We start from the raw sequence: 22,939 nt of genomic DNA on the forward strand, positions 1-22,939 counted from the left end.
CAGCATCGCTAGCCCTGCATGGATGGCTCTTCCAGACCAAGTGTCAGCTCTTCATCCAGAGAAGCACTGGCTGACACTTGGCTCTAATGACCTATAAACACAGAGCAGTGAGAGGAGGACAATGAGACAGAAGTGTTGCTAGGTAAGTGGTAGGTGATCATATTTTTCTTTTTAAATCTTGTTGAATTCCTCTCCCCAGTAATTGATGATGAAGCAAAGAGAGGAAGAGTAGAACTGTCTGTGGGCTTTACCTGTTTGTTTGGGCAGATATCTGGAGATATCTGGGTTCAAATCCCTCCTATGACCTTGCTTTGTGATTCTGATCATGTTACTTAACTTTACACTAATTTTCACATTTGTAAAGGGGAAAAACAAATCCATGCTCCCTAGGGATATGGCAGGGATGAAATGAGATAATTCAGGAAGATGCCTGGCACATAGTAGGTGCTCAATAAATGTCAGTTCTTAGCTATTGGCCATTAACAAGGTCATATAACTTTAGTTTGATGTAATAAACATTTGTTGCGCATGTAATACATGGAACATCCTGCAGTGTGTGCTGAGGAAAACACAGAAATAAGTTCCTTCCTTTACAGAGTAGATATCGAGGTTTCCTGAGATCCACGACTGAGTTTTTTTTATGGCAATAAAGTACCTGAACACCCTTCATTTACAAATTGAACTCGCAATAATAAACTGTCAAAGATAAGCCATCCTCATGATTCAGAATGGGGAAGGGGAGGGTATCAGTGAATTGTTCCTATTCAAACAAGGAAAACACTTTTTCAGGAAGAAAAATTCCTCTAATTCACCTCCTTCTAACCCTCTGCCACCACAAACACACATATTCCTTAACTTGTGTCCACAAAATAGGGATGTGTGAAAACAGGGCTCTGTGTGCTTTAGATGCCTTTAATGGGGTTAAAACATTCTGCTGGCTTTTGGCACCTAATACTACATTTCATAAAAAGCATTGCTTAAATCTTCCAAGAGCAGGAAGTTCCTTTTCACATAGAGGGAAATCCTCATTTAATTCAGTGCCTTTCTTACATGGCCCATTTTGGAAAACCATACTCTTAGCCTATATTTGGTCAGACCTCTTAGGAAGGAAGGGTAGAAAAAGGAGATCAGCACATGGTTTACAGACCAGAAATCTGCTTGGCAAAGGAGTTGCTGAAGCCTGTGGCATAGGAGCTGCAGAGAAAGTACCTTTATGATTGATTTCCATTCAAGTCAGACTGAGTGCAGTGTGGCCATTTTTCTAACCCATAACTGCTCATACTGTAGCAGGCTGCTATGTGCAGGGTGTCTGAATTATAGCAGTCTATGTCTGTGTTACCTCTTATACAAATTACTTACACTGGTTTTTTTTTCCATGCAAATTCATCAGTTTTACAGCCCCTCATAGCCACAGTCAGGAAACTCTGTCCGAGAGCACAAATTGATAAAATGAGTTAATTTTGCTATACTTATTTTGCCCTTCTAAAAGCCTTCTCTCATAGGCAGTATTCAGGAAGCATATTACAGTAAAAGGAAGATAACAAAGGAATTTAATTTTCTTGACATAAATTACTTTCCAAGTTAATTCCCTTTAACGATGATTCCAGATTTGCTTGTGTAATCATCGCATCTTGCATTTCACAATTATGCCTTTGATAGAAAGAAGAACAAGGGTTTTCCCATGTTCACTCCTTTTGTGCCAATGACATGGACTTTCTTACAAGATCTTTGCCACTAGAACGCAAAACAACACTAAACTGTGCCGGGCCCCGTAGGACTGGGTGCTGTTCTTGAACTTTTCTCCCCCGTCTCAAAGTACAAGTTCCCAAAGTCCCAGTGAGTACATTCGGTTATGTAATCTAGAGAAAAACATCTCTCTCTTTTTTTAAATAGTTATTTTGTAAGTGGGAAATTGAGCACTAAATCCAATAGGGTTTGGGGAGGGGAGGTGCCTGTGGGTCATAATTCCACATTCTTTAGTTGCCAGGCTAACTTGAGGAAGGGACACCTTTGACTGTTAATCTCCAAAACATAAGCCCCACGAGGGCAGGGGCTTTTATTATCTTGTGCACTGATGGGTCTCAAGCATCTGGAACAGTGCTTGGCACATTACAAGTGCTCCATAAATATTTGTTGAGTTCCACTGAATGCAGCCTCTCAGAGAATATGTGCCATTAGCAGCTGACTGGCCGCACTCGTCATTTAGTTAACAGTCCTGCTAATTCTTGATGAACAAGTTGTAAACTCAGTGCACTGTCATCCACCAGGCAGAGTAGCTCCAAATTTTGGATAGAAATTTTTTTCCATCGCCCTCTCTTTCCAACAATGCAAGCCTGAGCAGATTGTCTGTGATGGATGGCAGAAGTTCAATAACCACAGCCTTCTCCAGCTACTAATGTGTACAGAAGAGCAGGTCATTAAGAGGGTTGGCTACTAAAGTAACCCCTTTCTTCCAATAGCCTACATTACTATAATGATCCCTTAATAGCAAACCATTTATTAAGAAGTGACACAAAGTCTACGTTCTATTTGTGACAGGAAAGAAAGGAGTAGGGGCACAAATGACTTAGTGATAGCCTCTGGAGAGACAATTCCCAAAAGTTAGCCTTTTGAGAAAAACTCAGTGGAACAGATCCACAACAATTGTAGGTTAGAGTAATTGCAATTACTGCTTAAACAAGTTGAAGAGCCAGTCCTCACCGCTTCAGTGTATTTTTAGATTTTATATTGCTTGAAGGTGGGAGGCAGAGAACAAATAGAGAGGATAACTATTTATCCTCCTTAATTCAAAGCATATTTATTGATCACCAACTGTGTATACAAAACTATAGTGAGCTGCCTGGGAACACAAAGGAGGAAGGCTACATGATCTGTAGGATTAAAGGTCATCTGGGGTAACCCTCCTGCCTTCATGACCTAGGAAAGCTACTTAACCTCTTTGTGCCTCAGTTCCTTTCTAGTATGTTGGGAGGATTAAATGGGATGATGTGTTTAAAGCTCTTAGCCCAGCATCTGGCCCATAAACAAAGCTTCATAAATGTCAGTCCTTGTTATTGTGATGGTGATGGCCATAGTGGTAGGTGGTGGTGGTGAGTTTTCATTTTTGTCATAATTATTATTAGAATTATGAAGTCCAAAGTGTTTAAATGACTTGTTGCACTGAGGGTTATTGGTAGAGCTGGGACCCTAGACAATCTCTCCCAGGCCCAGACTAGCACTTTTTTTATGCCCTAGGATGTTGATCTGTACAGCCCTCAAAATGCACTCAATCTAGTTGGGTAGAAACTGTTATGTGTGAGATAATTTAAGAATGATAAAGCCTATAGTCAAGTACAAATGGAGCAAAATCAGGTTTCACAATATATGGAACAGACCAGAAATGTTGTGGCTGGTCCAGTCCTTCCTAACATCCCCACATTTGATTGGCAGTGGCCACGTGATCTCGGTACCACACCAGTAGGCTGTCAGTCTTTAGCTTCAGAAGCCCAACATGACATCCTGGGCAGACACTGGACAAGTCATTTAACCCTTGACAACTTTTAGTTCCCTAATGTGCAAAAGGAACTTATTGCCATTATTATTAGTTAAGAAACACATTGCATTATATACATCTTACGCATATTTTATATTTGTTAGATAATATGACCATTTGCTGTTTATACCCTTTCATAGTGCGCAATTGAAAACAGGTCCTCTCTGCTTGTTTCCTATCCTGGAAGAGATGACAGTGACAGATATCTATTGTGAAAATTCTATTTCTTTCTTAACAGCGTGGTTCAGACCCCCATTCCCTTTGCCAGGACCTCTATGTCAACCTTCCAACTGATTTATCCACCTTAGTCCCCTTTATACATTCTGTATGCTGTTGTCATGTTAATATTCCTTGGATTCAATAATTATCTTATCACTCCCCTACTCTCTGAAAACTGTGATGGATCCCACAGATCACTTACTTTACTTCCGAACTCCAAACATGAGCACAGACTCTGTCCTTTGCCTAGAAAGCCTGTTCTATCTCCTCCTTTGCCTCTTTAAATCCTAACCATCCGCAAAGGCTTAAATTATGTGCCAGCTCCTCCTGGAATCAAACCTTTTTCTGATCCCGCAACCCACTGTGAGCTCTAACTCCTTTGAACTTTCCTAACACATCTTTTGCATTTATCCAGAGAGATAGAACACATTGAGCATTGCATTAGACATTCATATATTATTTTATCATTCCACTTGGTTGTAAATCTTGTGGGGACAAAAGACACTATATGCCTTTTTATCAACTCAAGTTGAAGGCAAATATTGTATATGAGAGTCAGGGTGGTGTGAAGGCAAATATCACATATTAGAGTCAGGGTGGCATAGGAGGAAAGCACAGGTTTGGGGGTCAGACATCCTTGCATTTTAATCTTGCCTTTCAGTGATCCAGGACAAATGATTTAACTTCATTCCAGTGCCTAGTCCTTCTCATCTAGAAAAAGTGCTTTCCTAAAAAGGTTGTTTTGAGGATTAAGTTAGGTATAATATATAAACCTAACTTATGAAACCTAGCTAATCAAACCATGGCTCCATAGGTACTCAGAAAAGCCTGCCAGAAGGCCACCTTTTGAGTTCTTGGTTACCTGTCAAGGGTCTTCCTGTTCTCCAGCTTAGAAGACACTGAGAAAGCCCAACCCCCTGCAGGGAAACTTGGACAGTGACCCCTACCAGCTGGGGTGAGGCTTTCCCTTGGGCTGTCACAGCATCACTAATCAAGAGTCCCTCCCACTAGGCTGATCTGCATGGGATAGCTGCAGATGTTTCCTTACAAGACAGCTTTGAAGAAGGCAAAGTTTGGGTCTGTGCCTTATTAGGATTATTTAACCCAGGTTGTGAAACCCATTCTCATTTCAGAAATTCAGTGATGTTATAACATCCAAGACACTTGTAACCAATATGTCAAATCCTGACATTCCTCACCACAGGCCCAAGAGAAGCTTTGGGAAGCATCACAGTGCTGCCAGGCCACTTCGTGCTATTGGCCCAATTACAAATACAGTCTACTAAGTGGTTCACAGGAAATAAATATATGGGCAAGTTATGGAACATATCTGTGGGCTTAATGATTTTTTAAATCTGAGAGTTGGGCACACCATTATTTATGCGTGTATTTTTCTTGTTTTACCTTTTCCAGCTCCCTTGACATTTTAAAAAGAGAATCAAGGTAAAAGACATTTTTCTAGCATAGAACATGATAGGTAAAGTACTAAATACAAGTGCAACTGGATGCTGCCCACTAGGCATCATGCCTCAGACCTCTCCTCTCGTCCAGACAAGCCTGCCTCACTCACAGCTTGCTCTGCTTATCCTTCCAAGAGTGGGGGAGTGGGAGTCATGGGGTACTGTTGGTGCTCAGGAATGAAGCAGCTGCTCCATCCAGCTGAGTCCTCAACCCCATCCCGAAACTTGTGAAGAAACTCTAAACTGAGACCCTTGATACTGATCAGCCTCAGCCTCCTTCTTTTATTAATGGGAGGTGTGTGAATCTCTAAGCTCCATGGAGGCACAAACATGAACAAGTACCTATTATATGTCAGGCTGCTAAGAGGCATGGTGGGTGATCCAGGCCCGTATTTGAGTAATCTCTTCCCCACCCCATCCCCATGGCCTATGTCATACATAAAATATTATGAAATAAAGGGGGAAATTATGCAAATAAATTTAATATAAAAATCAAATTAAGGAATGACTAGCAAAATTATTAACTAGAGCTCTGCTTACACGTACTGTCAAATCTAACCATTTGTTTTCAGGCTAAAGGCTCTTCCTCCATTAAAGCCTGTCATTAAGAGACATGTTTGAATTTCAAAAAGTATATGTGAATTTCAGAGTTTTCCATTTCTTAGCAATGAACTGTTTTTATACAATGGCAGTTATGATTAAGGTTCAGCCATTGCTATTAATCAAACAAATATGTTTATTCTTAGAAATTACTATATCACACTTATAAGAATAAACATGTAGAAAATTACTATGTCCCCTCATACCTTTCCTTAATTCCATAGTTTTAGTATGGCAACAATTCACCCAGTTTTTCCAAGCAATAATCTTGGGAATCATCCCACACTCCCTGTTTCCATTATTATTACACTCAAGAAGTCAATACATTTTATTGATTCTAAGTCCTAAATAACTTATACCAGGTTCCTTTCCCCATCCCTTGAATTTAGATCTTACCTCTGTTTTAGCTTATTTAAATGACTCCACTGGCCTCTATGTTTTTACTGATTTATATTCTTCAACTGCCACCCCCGCCCCTACCAACTCCCCTCATGACAGAGTGATGTTCCTAGGTTATACAGGCAAATTTGATGATGCATTCTCATATTTTATTGGCTTTCCTTTGACTAGCAATCAAGTCCACTTGACCAATGCCTGCTAACTGCCTCCTAGTGTCAAGGATTATATCAGATGCTGGCACTATAACCCCAGCTGCCCCCAGTGATAGTAGAGTGATAAGCACTTTAATAACTTACAAACTTGGAAATCAGCTGGACTCAAATTCATGTTCCTTAAGGAAACTTACCAGACCTCTCACGACCTTACCTTGCCTGCCTCTCCACTCTTTCTCCGTGTGCTGTATAACACATCATACCAAGTTATTGGGTGATTCCCCTTTGTCCTTTTAACATTCTTCCCAGGTATCACATTTTCTGAGGCCCTTTTACAACCTTGAACCTCTTACTCCCAACTGGGTTAAATACCTACTTCTTTGTAGCCATATCAATTTAGGAATAACTCTGGCAAAGAACTTACCAGACTGTATTGAAATTATCCTGCCATCCTTCCCTTCAGGGTAGGCATCATGTCTTTTATCTAAGTGCCTTCCTTACCCAGCGCAGTTCTTAATAATAGCAAACTCTTAGCAGTCATTTGTTGAAAGAATGAAATTCCTGGTTCATGATATTCCTAATTATCCTCTCTGCTTATGGATATTAGACCTTATTTAATTTATTTATATATCCACTTATATATTGGGCTTAACTCTCAAACCAACGCCTCAGTACAGTAGTATATATGCATCTCTTGCTCCCCGTTTTGCATGATCTTTCAAAAGAAGAGATTTGCACAAATATAGTTGCATCACTAATTTTCCAGAATTGTTTTACAAGATTTATAGGTATTATTTATTCATTCAAAAATACTTATTAAGCTACTACTGTAAACAAGGTATCTGGAGGCTCCAGTTCATAAAAAACACAGGAAATTCATGTCACACTAAGGTTAGCTCTGAAAATCACATACAGTCAAGTAATCCTTGACAATCTCTTCAATTCGATGTCAGCAAATTCTATATATGTATTTTCGGCTTTGTGAGCCACATGTTCCCCCCTGTTGCACCTACTTGTCTCTGCTGTCATAGTGTGGAAACAGAGGCAATACCTAAAGGAATGGGTGTGGCTGTGTTCCAGTAAAACTTTATTTATGAAAACTGGCTTGGGGGTCATAGTTTGAAGACCCTGCCTTAAAGGAGAAGGTGGGACAAATAGCAAACTAAAATCATATGCAGGTGCTGAGATGATTCAGAATAAAGAGGAATCACACATATCTCGTCAGAAACTGGGAATGGGCAGCCTAGAAAGATGAATTTGTAGGTTAAGACAAATTCCCAAGTACAGATGAGTAGGAGCTATCAGAATCAGACAAGGTTAGAAAATCCCAGGAAATATTTTGGTTGGTCATTCAAGAGAAGATTCAGAGCAAAACATAGAGGTATTTTTGTTAAAAGCATCCAGGAATATTCAACCTTGGTGGCAATTTACCATTACAAAAAGACAAAAAATAAAAGGTGAATTAGGAAAAAATATGTGTCTTTCTGGTGTACATGATTTTTAATTTCAACATTCTTTTGAGGTCAGAGTTTATTACTGATTGTTTTGGATAAGCTTACATATAAATTCAAGAATAAAATGTGTTAAATGCAACACTGAAATATCTCACTGATCCTTTATTCACAGAATAAAGGCAACTGATGGTTCCTTTTTTTGTTGTTGTTGTTTATTCTAGCACCAATAGCTGCAGGAACTGGCCCAAATTTTTCTCTCTCAGATTTGGAAAGTTCTTCATACTACAGCATGAGTCCGGGAGCAATGAGGAGGTCTTTACCCAGCACATCCTCTACCAGGTAATTTTATTGTTGGCTCTTAAAGAGGTTATGCTTCATCGTTACACACCTTGATTTTAATTCTGGACTTGCTAGGCCCTTGCAATGTGCCTATAGTAGTAAATAATACTAAAGAAGTGGGTTCAGCCACTTCTTTACAAATGCACATGCAGCAAAAATACATATATATATTCTGTATCTTACACACACATGCACACACATACACAGAGAAATATATATCAGATGGTAATAAAACAGTGAGCTAGTTGTGGAGCATAGGCTAAAAATAGTTAAACAAGGCTCTATCCCAGAAGAGTGACTTGTGCTCAGTTGTAAACCTTGGCTGGAGTTAGCAAGACAAAAAGGAAAAAAAACGGCCTCTGGGTGGGGTGAAGGCGTGAGCAAAGGCCTGGAGAATGGGTAGATGAACATAGCATGTCCTTGGGAAATTAACAGGGCTTGACTAGGGAAAAGGGCATGAATCTTGGCTTGTTTGGCAAAAAAAAATGATGACATCAGTCCCAGTCTGCATGTCCCACAGCAGATGTTATAGCTCAGTGTTGGCTCTTTTCCTACTGAGCCACCAAAGGTCTCAAAATCCAGTCTATTGGAGTCACACTATGGGATGAAACCTATTTGACATCCTGGTGTGAGGTTATAAGAGCGAAAGCAGTCCTCTGGTGGAGTGGGACTGGCTCATAAGCTCCACTGCACCCAGAGACCTTTAAAAAAGCAAAGCTGGAAGAGCACAACCTGATAACGATTCCAGGGTTCTTGGTCCCCTTGAGGCCACAAAGCCAAAGTCAAAATGAAGCATTTTGCAAGATCCTGTTGTCTCTAGATAACCTGCACCAGAGGGAAAGGGATCAGGCATTAAACCCACAGTATTCTGTTACAAATTGGCTTTCGCACTGGACTGTGACAGCAAAGAAAAGAATGGTGCCAAGCGATCTTTAATATTTGTGTGCTTTGCAGAAAAACCTTTGACAGAGGTATATTCTTCCTAAAGCAAGTACTAGAGTTTTATGATTTAAAATAAAGGCCAGGTTATAGAAATTTTCTCTGGTATAGACTCATTCTTGACTTGACTTTATGTATTTTGATCATTGTTACTTAAAAATAAAAAAGTCAGCTTTGTCATTACTAATTAATACCTTGAAGACAGTTAAAGAAACAGTCCCCAGATGTAACCACCAAATCCTACCATCGTCTTTCACGTTGTTTAAATGTTCCCTTTAGTTCACTGTAGTGTCAGCTCTTCAGAAATGGGGGGGGGGGGAAGGTATCAAATCCATAGTACATTTATAATAAAAGAATGAGATTGTGAACACATTTGGGTGTTTATACATTTTGAGGATTTTGGATGTTTGCTGATGGGAGAGACACCGTGTAGAACTGCACTCAGTCAACAGGAAAAAGCTTTGCAAACACTTGTGGGCAGTGATTCATTTAAGAGTTGATGGGCTGTTTGTTTTTTATGCGTGTGCTGTGCATGTACTGCTCACGTCCCAAACAGGGCTCCTAACCCCCATCCTTTCAACTTCTCCAGCTGTTCTGTTGCCTTCTGTTGTGACTCTGCATGGAAACCTGGTTATTAATGTCACTTAAAAGGCTAGTGTCATTCTTGTATTCTGCAAATAACTAACCCTGATAAGGAGCTAATTATAAACAGCAGCAGTAGCTAATAAGTCAGTAATATGTTTGTTTTACTCTCATTAGGCTCTCCTAGGATGATTTTTTTAAAGTTATTCATTAGATATATAGACTCAGCAGAATTATTTGTACACGGGTTAGAAAAATGCCCAGAAGAATACCCTAGATTTACATATAAAAAAGTTCATCAACCAATCCGTATTTGCTCACACTGTGCCAATATTAATTGGTCAGCCTGCTTTGTGGCATATTCCATATTAGGTGCTTTGTATCCCTGACATGATCTAATCTTCACAGTAACTTACAATATAGAGAGTTTTGCAACCTAACAGTGGATCAACCCAGGGCTCAGAGAAGTTAAGTTAGTAATTTGCCCAAGGTCACAGACATAGTAAATGGCAGAGTCTATATTCAAATTCTGGTCTATCAGAACTTCAGAAAGCATGTTATTTTCACACTGAATCCTCTTAGGAATGGAATGGGGCTCGCTCTTTCAGTAAGGAACAATAGAATATGAAGCCCCCCAAAATGCATATCTAGCATCTCTACTTTTTCTGGGTACTTAGCATTTGCTATGTTGAATTATTATTATTATTACCATCTTCCAGGTATATCCGGGTCCTGCTCCCGACTAGTAAGCCCTGGAAGTCCCTTAGAGGACAGTGACTGAGTCTCCCAATTCATCCACTAACATTTATTAATTACCAGGGATATTGTTCTAGGTACTAGGATATTGTCCACAGTGGATAAAAAGTCAAGTTACGGGAGTTTTCAATCTAATGGTAGAGACTGAGAAGTAAATGGAAATTTTTAGTTCAAGGTACTATGAACACTCAGGAAAGAGGCATTTTGCAGTTTTTGGGTTCAAACTAAGGCTTCTAGGATTTAATAGTTGGAATTAAGCAAATATTTGAAATTAAGACAGTAGTCTTACCTTAATTTCTGGATAGAATTGCTAGGAACACAAGAAGGAATGGTGTGTCATTGCTTAGAAGAGTATGTATTCTCAAGCTTATGTAGAGATCTTGCTGGCATTTTCCTATGTTCCTCAAATGTTTCTAGGAGAATAGGACCAGTGTGTTAGAAAGTCAAGAGCAAGAAACCAATATCAATGACTGATTCATTTCTAAATTAAAAAATAATAATAAAGGAGGTTAATAGGCATTTAACTGTAGGTTCTGTACCCCTTCATAATAAACATCTCCAAAATCATAGAATGGATAGTGTAAAATTGGGATGAAATCTACTTTTTCATCCTAAGGAACTTCACCAAGATAAAGCAACTGTCAAAGTTGGAAAGTCAGTGAACTTTGTCTTGGAAGCACACCACCTGTCCATCCTGGCATTTCTAACTTTCTTCACTCCTGGATCTTTTTCTCCCCTCTACCCGCCAGACATTTATCCTATATCAATCACTGGAATTCCTTGCTTTCAAACTAAGGTGTCAGCTAGTAACTACAGACTCTTTCACCTTTAGAATTTGAAACTGCATGGGAATATTTGCATTTCATTGGAAGACACCAAGGAAACCAAATGCTTTAGAACTCAGAACAATATTAATAATGGGAGAATGATGGGCAATGAAGTCAGTCTTCTGGGCTGGGTCGCATTGAATCATGACACTTGGGTGAATCCCTTTCACAAGTACTCATGGGGCTGATTCTAAGCCAATAGCCCAATTCAACAGTTCTTGCTATTAGCCAGACTCTGTGGTAGGCACCAGAGATGAAAATATTTGTTTTTCCCCACATTTCCCACAGTCCCATCAGAACATACAGGTCTTGCATTTTATTTGCCAGGGAACATAGTGGAAGTATTTATTTTGTTTCCAGTTTGTATTCTTCCAACTTTCAAAATGATTTCAAAAGGCTTTCAGTTTTAAAACAGAATTATTAATACTAAATGTAGAAGGAGAAACCATTTGGAAAGATAAGAGAGATTGTTATATCAAGAACCAGAGCCCAGAGTTATGTCTTACATTTAGTCCTGAGATTTCTGGCTGCCAAGCAAGAAGAGGAAACACTAGAGTATATGATCTGTGCTTTCTAAAAAAAGGAAACAATAGAAATTCACTCAAAGGGACTTTATTTTTTTGGTTTCATGTATTAGAAGGAATTTTTTTTGCATATATCCTTTTGCAAAGGATTTCTATAAGATACAATGCCACATAAAATATAGAAAAGTTCTTCAAGTTGCTCATTTTCATTGAATTTCTAGGAAAGCCAAGCAAAGAACATTAAATAAACTTCTTAAGGTTCCTTTGGGTATTAAGCTAGCATGCTACAGAAATGTTTCCTGTGGTCTGGCTTTAATGAGAATAGAACTTAAAGGCCAAGAATATTGGAATACCAACTTTAATAACTAGAACTTCTTGCCTTAATTTGGGCCCTCAATGTTTTTTTTATTCAGATTGCTGTACTAGCCTCTTACCTGTCTCCTGCCTCTAGGTTTCACCCTCTCCTTTTCCCTGTGCTTTTCCACAGCTGTCAATCTGCACAGCTGCCAGAGTGACTCTTCTCAGTATGACTCTGACATCACTCCCCATTTACAAGTTTTTCAGGGAGTCTCCATTGCTTCTATGATAAAGTACAGAAATAAAGTATCTTCTCTAACCTCTACCTGCTTCTTTTTCTGTGCCCCTCCTTCGGCTTCAGCCACACCAAACACTTGGCACTTCTCTGCATGATGTTGTTTCTGCCTGATATGTGCCTCCCTCCTGGGAGTGATGTTCAAAATACCCGATAACCTGTGTGACATGAACAGACCAATTAGAGCAGATGCTGCCTGCCACAGTGCTCAGGCCAAGTCCTGGAAGGCTCCTGATGTGCCAGACATTAACCCTTTCGTTTTGAATCATGAGGGTGTTCTGGGGGCAAAGATGGGGTAGCAAGGCTGGGGGAAACTTGCAGGGCTTGAGTTAATGGCACTTTGCTAATTGGTAAAGACGTATTTCAATATTTGAACATTGAAAATGACTGCCTGAGTGGTACATCAGCTGAATGACAACCTACCTCTGCCCTTTTGTTCTTTCTGTCCCATCTCCTTGATGCTCACTCTTATGGACAACCATCTTCTTCCCAGAAACCATCTTCATGGGGAAGTGTTTCCTGACCTCCCAGATGTATTATTGTTTTCTTTCTCCATCAAGGAATCTCCTATATGCTGCATCCTATATCATACTACTTGTGTTTCTCTTTTTCTAATTCTCTTTACCTCTCTGTCTCCATCCACTAGACTGTGAGCTCCACAAAGACACAGGCTGGTCTGATTCCTCTCCATATCCCAGCATTTAGCACAGCCCCTAGCACATAGGAGGTACACAGTAAGTGCTGGAAAAATGAAAATACATTAAACATCTATACCCTGTCATATAAGGAAGAGTTTTCCCAACAAGCACTCCCATGAGGTATGAAATCTACCTATTCTGGTGGCATGTTAGTGACAGAATCAATTAAGACAGTTAGAATGTGTTGGCAACATGTAGCATTTCACCGCCTTTGTACTCCTGAAGCCTCACAGTGGGGAAAAAATTCAGTCCTTCACTGGAAGAAATGGGATACATTCTAGAAGTTTCTCAACCAGGCCTCTCCAAAAATAAAAAATCTCCAGAAATAAAACCATCCAGAACTTCATTTTGGTCATCTCTGTGGAGGCGTAAAAAGAGGGAAGCATCAGAAATCACCAGGCTCCTCTTCCAGCCCAGTGCCTCGCCCTCACAGGGCAACGCACTCCTTCCTCTGGTGTCTGCATCAGTACCTGGACCACTGTAGCCGTGCAGTGAATATTTTTTGAATGAACAGGTCCGAGGGGAAGATCAGAGAAAATATGGACAAAAAAAAAGCAATCAAAGCTTTTCTTGAATGGTCATGGGCCCTGATTTTTATCCTTTCTGAGGTGCCAGAAGGGACTGGATTGGTGTTCTGGGGACAGCGCTGATGGCTGTGTCCCAGCCCAGCTGGAGGAGGTGCGAGATGCGGTCTCACTGCCTACAGTTCAGGAGGAGACGGGAGCAAGAGCCAACTCAGTTTCTCAGAGGGAGAGGGAACAGGGTGCGGGGGCCGCAGCGATGGGAGTGACAGGGAAAATCCAGCCCAGACACTTGGAACAACACAGACCCAAGACTCTGGTGTGCATCCAGGGACTCAGTAAACTCAACAAGGGCCTAAGAACAGCCCTAGAACTACACTGGGCTGCCCAACTGCTTCCTCCCTTGGCTTTCTTTCAACCAGAGATGCAATATCCAAGAGAAAGGTGGCTTGGGTGGTTTTTAAACATATCCCCGTTTATTATTTCAGCTCCACAAAGCGCCTCAAGTCTGTGGAGGACGAAATGGACAGTCCTGGTGAAGAGCCATTTTACACAGGCCAAGGGCGCTCCCCGGGAAGTGGCAGTCAGTCCAGTGGCTGGCATGAAGTGGAGCCAGGTAAGCAGGGTGGGAATGGGCACGGGGCCGACACCGTGAAGTCTAAAATGCACATGGGGGCCCGTACCATGCAGAGACAGCGAGCTCAAAGCAGTTGCTTTCTTCACCATGAACACTTGTTTGTACCTGAATGCTGCTTTAAAAAGAGGGTGGCAGTCTAACGCAGCGGGTGAGCTGACATGTGCAACTGGGAGAGTGGTGTAGGATTTCGGCACTGACAGGGTCTCACCTACACTACAATCCAGTGTTCCATTTGCCATTGCTTTTGTTTTTGACTGACTGCCTTTTAGGATTGGTTTTTTGGGTCATCTTTTATTTAATCTTAAACAAAAACCTATCAGCTTGTTCAACTAGATTGATAGTGTTAGAAACAGAATGAGTTCCCTGTGCTCCAGTTCATAGTTGGGTTTTTATAAAATGAGGAGACATTTAAATTTGTTTCTATTACTGGATATCTCATGATTGTTTTTCTGTTTAAATGGAGCAACTGTAGTTATGCCCATCTTTAGTGAACTGAGCAAATCATGACTGCTTGTCTTTCCTCCTGGATGGTCTGGTTTGAGCTCTGCAGTCTTGAGAGTTATGTGAATAATTCTCATAGTAGAAGCTTTTTGAAATGTTTCTCAGTATTTAACCTCCACATGGACAAGGGGAAATCTTCTCTAGTGCCTTTGCCTCAATATGGAAAGTCAAATGGATAGAGGAGATAGAGCATGGGCTTTGGGGTAGACAGACAGAATGCAATCCTGCTCCAGCTCCTGCTGGCTGTGTGGTTATGGGCAAATTACCTAACCCCTCTGAGCCTAAGTGTCCCCATTTCATAAAAAACATAGTGCTTTATTGTTTTTTAAGATAATTCATTATTACAAGCTTTATATCAGGAATCCCTATAATGAATCTTTTGTAAAATGTTTTATGTCACCTCCCTGATTTATGTCTAAGTTTTACAGATTTCCAGATCAGATTTTGTCTTATCCAACTGTAAGGAACAGCCATCTAAGACACGACAAGGTCTCTGTCATATGTGAGTTCTGATCTTGCTACTCAAAGTGTGGTCCAAGGACTAGCAACGTGGCACCACCTAGGAGCTATTCCAATAGCTATTTCAGTGTTAAATTAAGTAACATATATAACCCGCCTCAGAATTATACCTAGCACAGAGTAAGTTTGAAAAAAATGTTTTCTGACCATTCTCCCCAACCCATGTCTCAGAGTAATTCCCTAAAAGAACAGGCAATCACCAGGAAGATCTCTGAACTAACCCCTATCTGTCTTCAAATCTTAACTCCTCTCTCTCCTACCTTATATATATATATATCAAAAGACAATCCTCAAAGGGTGTGAATAAAAGGAATAGCATGAGGGAGATCTTGGGGGGTGATGGAGCTATTGTGTATCCTAACTAGTTGTGGTTACAGGAATCTATTCAGGTGTTAACATTCGTAGAAACATATACCTTTCACCCCAACTCCCAAGCAGTTTTACTGTATAATAACTCAAAATAAAACAAAACTCAGGCCCCAATGGCTGAGTCCTCTATCTTGCTCCCTTTACTAAAATGCACAAGTTTCACTTTGCCTTGCTTCTACCTAATCCTCTTACTAAACTCATTCATGCATTCACTCATTCAGCAGCCTTCATCAGGAACTTTGGATGAGACACTGCGCCTGGTTCTGGGAACTCAAGGGTGAAGGGGAAGGTGGTGACTCCTGGATTTCCAGGAAGTCACAGTCAGGGTGGATGCAGACTCAGAGGCCATTATATGGCGGTACGGAAGCACAGGATGGGGATCAGAGCCTCTGGCGTTGCCGTTTTCTGATTATTACCAACACCACACGTGGGGTGGCACCAGCCCATCCTGTGAGGTCGCCCATCAGCACCACTCCACACTCACGATCATGCCAGTTCACCCTAAGGGGCTAAGAAGTAAACCCAGGCCAAAATGAAAAGGGAGATGCTGACAGCGCATTACCACTGCTGCATTATCAGCACAGCCTCAGTACAGTGCCAATGAAAAGTTTATGTGCTGTTAAAAAATTAAAAGATGTAAAACTTCGTTGAACCCTTTTAAAAAGGCTCATTAGAGTCCTCGCCAGTTTACCTGCTTCAGTGAAAATCAGAATCACATACATAGGTTTGGAACATTGTGCTGTATTAGTGGACTCATGCAGTTTTAGACATATTGAAGCTGCTTTATTGTGTTGAGGGACCTGAAGCCCCTCCGCCATGAGACTGTTCTCTGGGTCCTTAAGTAGATTTCTTTGGGGCATATCTGGGGATAGTGGGCTTGGGTTGACCAAACGACTCATTCAGAATAATTCTATCCGTGTCTGCATGTTTTGATTCCAATGATCCTAAATTTTAACATCTGAATACCTCTATCCCTTGCAGTCATTAAATAACTAAAGTTTAATGGCTGCATCCTTTTTGGGAGGTGGTAGATATATAGAGGGAGGATAATTGTACTACATGTATTATGTGTAATTATACGGGATTGCTCTTAGAAACATATGTGTATAAATGCGTTATATTTCTGGACTGATTCTCCATTTCCTATCCCTATTTCACTACTGATAAATGCAGTGCCATGGTACATGGGTGGGGGGCAAGGACAGAGGATGAATTTACATTTGGCCATATTCAGCATAGAAAGTCATAATTGAAACGGGGCCTGAGGGGACCTTAAAACTCAACGGAAAGATGTTGTACATGTCCATGGCGACTTTGGTGTCATTAACTCACACCAGCCATTTTAAATGGATAATTTATGCTGCCAGATGGTCCTTTTTGGGGATTTTCCATCTAGCCCAATCCCCTTTTTGGCACAGAGAACACCCTTATGTTGTTCCCACACTGATCTGGGCCTGCATGGCTTTTCCCCAGAGGTACAGTTCATTGAGTAGGAGGCTTTTAGTGGTTCACTCATGTAAATCACCATCAGAACATGTTGGGAGTTCTGTATCTCTGAATGCACCAGCAGCCTCTGGGTTGTCTGCATTTGGGATAATTCTCTCAAACAAATACTAAAGGATACTTTGTGCCTCACATGTGCCACAGGAAGCAAGGCCTGTACTTACTCCTCACTTAGAGAGCTTTGCATCTGTTTACCTGCCCTCAAATGCTTTTTCAGGACTCCCGGCCAAAAGAGGGCTGAAGGTTGCCAGAAGAGACAAATTTCCTTGAGCAACAGGAAGGCTTTGGAAAGTAAAACAAACCAGACATGCAGTAAATTACATGGGCTCTTTCAAACGTCTTTTGTAGTATCCTGTTCCCCATTAGTTTATCTCAGCACTTTTAGTGCACAGCTCTTATTATCTGGGAAGAAGGGCATAGAAGATTAAAGATGATGTTAGTTTAAAAACATCAGACAACCTCAAGCTGACTTTTGCTTCTCTTACAATGCTGCATTTGTTCCCTCCACTTAGTTTTGTTTCCCAGTTATCTCAAAACAGGGTGCGATTTGAAGCTTTGAAGCTAATCATGCACTGATGAAATGAGTCCTATGAAATTCTATCAAGCCATAATGCACATACCATCAACTCTTGTTTATCTGCACAAATTAAAAATTGCAGAGAAACTAATCATGCAAATAAATAGGAAGGAAATAAGAGGCAGGCACCTACACTGGCTCAACACCACGCATGGTTATGTGAATAATTCTCATAGTAGAAGCTTTTTGAAATGTTTCTCAGTATTTAACCTCCACATGGACAAGGGGAAATCTTCTCTAGTGCCTTTGCCTCAATATGGAAAGTCAAATGGATAGAGGAGATAGAGCATGGGCTTTGGGGTAGACAGACAGAATGCAATCCTGCTCCAGCTCCTGCTGGCTGTGTGATTATGGGCAAATTACCTAACCCCTCTGAGCCTAAGTGTCCCCATTTCATAAAAAACATAGTGCTTTATTGTTTTTTAAGATAATTCATTATTATAAGCTTTATATCAGGAATCCCTATAATGAATCTTTTGTAAAATGTTTTATGTCACCTCCCTGATTTATGTCTAAGTTTTACAGATTTCCAGATCAGATTTTGTCTTATCCAACTGTAAGGAACAGCCATCTAAGACACGACAAGGTCTCTGTCATATGTGAGTTCTGATCTTGCTACTCAAAGTGTGGTCCAAGGACTAGCAACGTGGTACCACCTAGGAGCTTATTAAAAATGCAGGATTTCAGGCCCTTCCTAGACCACCTGAACTTTGACAAGATCTCTGGGTGGTACTTATGCACATCAGGGATTGAAAAGCACTGATCTATTCCTTCATGTTGGTTTTGAACACTCAGTCTTTGTCCAGATGGGACCTCGAGCTCGACTTCAGTGTCATGTTCCCCAGCCTTTCTCCCTACTTTAGGTACGAATGCATTTAATGCCATCTAATCTGTTTTCAAACAGATCAGAGAAGATGGTGCCCTCATGAAGTGACTCACCCTATGTTTAGATAGCTCACTACAAGAAAGAGAGTTCTCTCATCTCTCTCATCTTCCTCCAGTTGAAATGCATGAAGAATAGCTGACATCTAATCAGTATAATTCAAGTCAAGCCAAGTCATTGGATCTTTAGTAAGTGTGGCTATGTACCATATAGAGTAGGGACAGAAGTGACTCTGCCAAGTCTGTGTTTGGAGGCAAACTAAATTCCTCAGTTGTCAGTCACTGTCTGTAAGATGGGAACTGTTGTTTCACCCCTACCTCTGTCTTAAAGTTACAACAATCAAATGAGATAATGAACTTGAACTCCTTCTCCAAGTGCCAAAGACTTATGTAAAAGTTAATATTCTCTAATCATGTGAGATACCATTAGAATTAATAAGGGAGTCAGACCTTCCCCAGCTGGTGGTTGAAAGATGGGGTTAAGTACTGCGGGAGTAAAAGAGTCCTTTGCAGAATTAGGGACACTTTCCTTATAAGGTGGCAATGAAGCTGGGTTTTGTTTGGAACCCAAGTGAAAAACAGTCACATACTTGAAAGTGAGACTTGATGTCTCTTAGCCTTTTGATCATTAGTAAATATACATGTAAGTGTTCTTCATATATCTTTCCTCCTAAGTTGCAAGGTACTTTGTGGCTGTTTTGTGAACCTTCTCAGATTGTCTGTGTCCCCAGAATTGACTCATCCAAGGGTTCAGTGGGCTTCAGGGATTATTGAGTGACAACACTTCCTGCATTTGGACCTCACCTGCACTGAGCACATATCAGTCATATATGTGCTAAGTCATATAAGGAACATATAAGTCAGCTTCAGCAGAAGTAAAGATAATTTTTCATTGTGAAAACATAAAATTATAAGGCTTCTCAGTGAAATTTAGTAGTGTGTTTGAAAATAGGCTGCTTCATTTTCTCGTGTAGAAAAATATTCGTAAATAGCATGCCTACAATTATATGGTGATTGTAACACTTTAGTAACAGACACAATTGCATTAGCCAAGATGTTGGAATTTCTAACTAGTTCAGTGAAAAGTTTTTAAGTCAAATTTGATAAGTAGCAAGTTTAGTTATAGTCATTTTCTTTAAAACTTCTTTCTGAAGACTAAGTATAAGTAATCCTCACTTTGAAAGGTCCAAATTAAGCACTGCAATAGCATGCTCTCTGTTCTTATCACAGTTAGTAAGTAAAAAAATACATTTTTAAAAGGCATCTGTTGAAGAATATTTTGATAAGCATCTGGTCAACCACTAGCCCAGGACATTTAGAACCAGAGCTCAGTGTTGCAACTCCGAGGACCACAGTTGGATTTTGTGGACTTGTGTTCATTCATTCATTCACTATAATTTTAAAAACTGCATATTAGTCTCCCTTGGATTCCCACCTCCCCTGGCCCTCATTTGACCACCAACAGTCATTCATCAGTTGTAAGAGGGGGGACGTTTACCACCTTAAACTTACTGCTGAGACACATTGGAGGAGGCTCATTCTCAAGGCCAATAAAAAGGCAGCGGACTGGTAATAATGGCACACTGATCATGGATACTCTGCTGCACTAGCATATATTAGGGAAAATGATTCAATCTCCCGCAGTCTGCTCTAATACAGAACACTGCCACAGGATCAGTTCCTTCACTTTTCTTCTGCATTTGTGGAGCAGTAGGAAAGCATCACTCTGTGACACAATTCTCTGCCATTATCTCTTTAATATTGGCACCTGTTCATTAGACGCTGGTGTACCAGGGAGCATTGGTACAGGAACAAGGGGCCTGTTCTTTGGTGACCCTCCTTTATCAGAGAAATCCTCTCCCAATAAAAAGTTATGGCAGGAAAACTACAAATGAGTACTCTAACCACCCTTCAAAAATGTCCTTACATTCTTTATAAGGATTACTTTTCTTTAATGCCAAACAAGGAGCCTATAACAACCTATTGTAACTGGAGCCTAAAAGGTTACCTATTAGAAGAAAACTCCTCTCATGCACATACATATATACTCGTGTGTGTGTGTGTGTTTGATATACATATATATGAGAAAATATGGTCCGAAAAGTTACTATCATATTGCTAAAGCCTCGCATAGTACCTGCATATGGTGTCCATTCAATATTTGTGGCATAACTGCATGAATAATAAGATGAAAACCACACATGCCTGATCTTGCCCTCTGAGTAGGGCAAAGGGCTCAAGACTCAGAGCCCTGTATACATTTGTTGTGTGAATGAGTGCAACTCCAGTTATACCAGAAAACCCATATGCACAATTGTGTGAACACAGAGTTTCCCAAGAAAACAGACCTGCATTTCAGCCAGTTTTGTCTGAGTAAATAAATTACCCAAATCTCCAAATTTTAAATTTCATGTTTGAAAACAAGACCATGTAAATATTCAAGAAGGAAGAGATGTAGTTTATACCTTAGGTGTATAAGCGAAATCATCCTCTCTACCCCATTCCCGTCACAGCCTCTGTGGCCTCAGTTAGCAATGGGCTGGCATATTGTGTGGCTTTATGTAGCACGGTATGAGCAGGTACTTTAAGGCAAATTTCATTCCCACCATAACAATGTTCATAGGCTTGCTGGGGAGGGAGAAAATAAGAGAGAAATAGAGTGTATTATAGAGAAGAAAAAGGAAAAATTAAAAATCAAAACTCTGCAATTCTTGCATTCTGCCAAGAATAAACCTGGGATTGTTAGCATATGACTCTTCTGAGTTTTCATTTCCTCATATGTAAATGTTGAAGACAAAAAGACAATCCAGTCTTCTTAATTTATAGTTGTTAAAAGATCAAATGGGATGATAACAAAAAACAGGAGCTCCCACTTACTAAGCACCAGCTGTGTGCAGGTACTGTGCGTGGCACTGGACATAGAGTATTTTTAATATATATAAAGTATACTTAACCATAAAAATTTATACAAATATGATATATTGTTATTTTTTGGTAAATACTTTGAAAATTCTGAAATGCTATGTGAGTTTAAGATACTGTGAAATTAAATTGAAAACATTGTACATATCTGCCATGTTTTATATGCAAGACACTGTGGAGGATGATAGAGAAAAACAAATAAACCAAGACAGACCTTGCCCTCAAAGTGCTTACAGCCCAGTGAGGGAAAGAGGGGGAACTGGTTGAACAGGTACCCAGTGGCTGTCATACAAGGTATAAAGGATGCCAACAATCGTGTAGATTAGGAGTTTATTCACTGGCTTAGACCACAGTCCTCTACTGTGACTATTTGGAAGAGCTGGTTCATCAACTCCTCCGTTATTGAAGGAGCAGCAATAAATGTTGATTGCTGTTTCCTTCCCTTTATAATATCAGACTTACTTTTTCTTCATCTCTAAAAAGCATGTAGCAAGCCAGTATGCTAGGAAACCCTTAGGACGTGCAGTGCCATCCTACTCCAGCAGAACGTGTCTTTCTGCCCCCATGGATTCAGGTCTGCCTTTCCTAAAGCAGACAGTGTTCTGACTTGTGGGTAATATAGTTGGGCAGACTCTAAACAAATACTGACTCAGACAAAACAAAATTATTCTAAATTGGGATTACATTCACCAAAGGGAAAAAATAACCAGAAAATATAGTTGGAAGAGGAAAAATAAAAGATAGACAGATGTCAAACTTACCTAGGAGTTAGCTGTGTTGATTTTCCCATATCTAATAAAGTTTACTTATCTTATAAATATTATTAAATACTTGTAGAACTCAAATGCAAGCTGATTTCAACCTCTAACATAAAGGGGAAAAATTACTTCTTTAGTGTTCTTACTTTCTGTATTCTATTCTGTGAACACGATGTAGATATTTCATAGACTCAGTAATGCCACACTTTGATTAACAAAAAAAGATTAATTTATTCACGTTTTGTCATTGGAATACTGTTGAAATTTTAAGTAGATCAGTGTTTTATAGTCAATAGCTAATGTTTGCTGAGCACTTATTATTGGCCATACATTGTTCTAAGATGTGTGCGTGTATGTGTGTATAAATGTGTGCACATATGTGTATACATTTAATTTGTAAAAATTGATACCAATCACTAATAATACTATTTGTAGACTTATTTCCCTTCCTCATATGTTTATATTTTTCCTACATACTGATGATTCTATTTAAATGTTAAATAATCAAGTATAAGACCATTGGTCTATATGGGAATAAAGTTCTATCTTTTTTTAGACAAAATATTTTTAATAAAATAATTTTTTAATACTCCAGAATAAAGGGCTTTAAATGGGGAATAGGAGAGAGAAGGAAGTAAGAAAGCCTCAGGTCCGCACAGATCTCCAGAGTCGACAGC

General features: G+C 40.0%; 1 protein-coding gene across 10 annotated transcripts in view; it reads left to right on the forward strand.

The window, feature by feature from the left end:
• The window catches only part of NFIA (nuclear factor I A), a 351,544-nt gene that overhangs the window by 240,056 nt on the left and 88,549 nt on the right, over nt 1–22,939 (forward strand). For all 10 annotated transcript variants that reach the window (XM_057500256.1, XM_057500257.1, XM_057500255.1 and 7 more), the window contains 2 exons: nt 8,038–8,155; nt 14,083–14,210. In XM_057500256.1, coding sequence (XP_057356239.1) covers nt 8,038–8,155; nt 14,083–14,210 — 246 coding nt within the window. The remainder of the gene's footprint in view (nt 1–8,037; nt 8,156–14,082; nt 14,211–22,939) is intronic.

The sequence above is a fragment of the Manis pentadactyla genome, chromosome 4 (assembly GCF_030020395.1).
Source record: "Manis pentadactyla isolate mManPen7 chromosome 4, mManPen7.hap1, whole genome shotgun sequence".
NCBI classification, from domain to species: Eukaryota; Metazoa; Chordata; class Mammalia; order Pholidota; family Manidae; genus Manis; species Manis pentadactyla.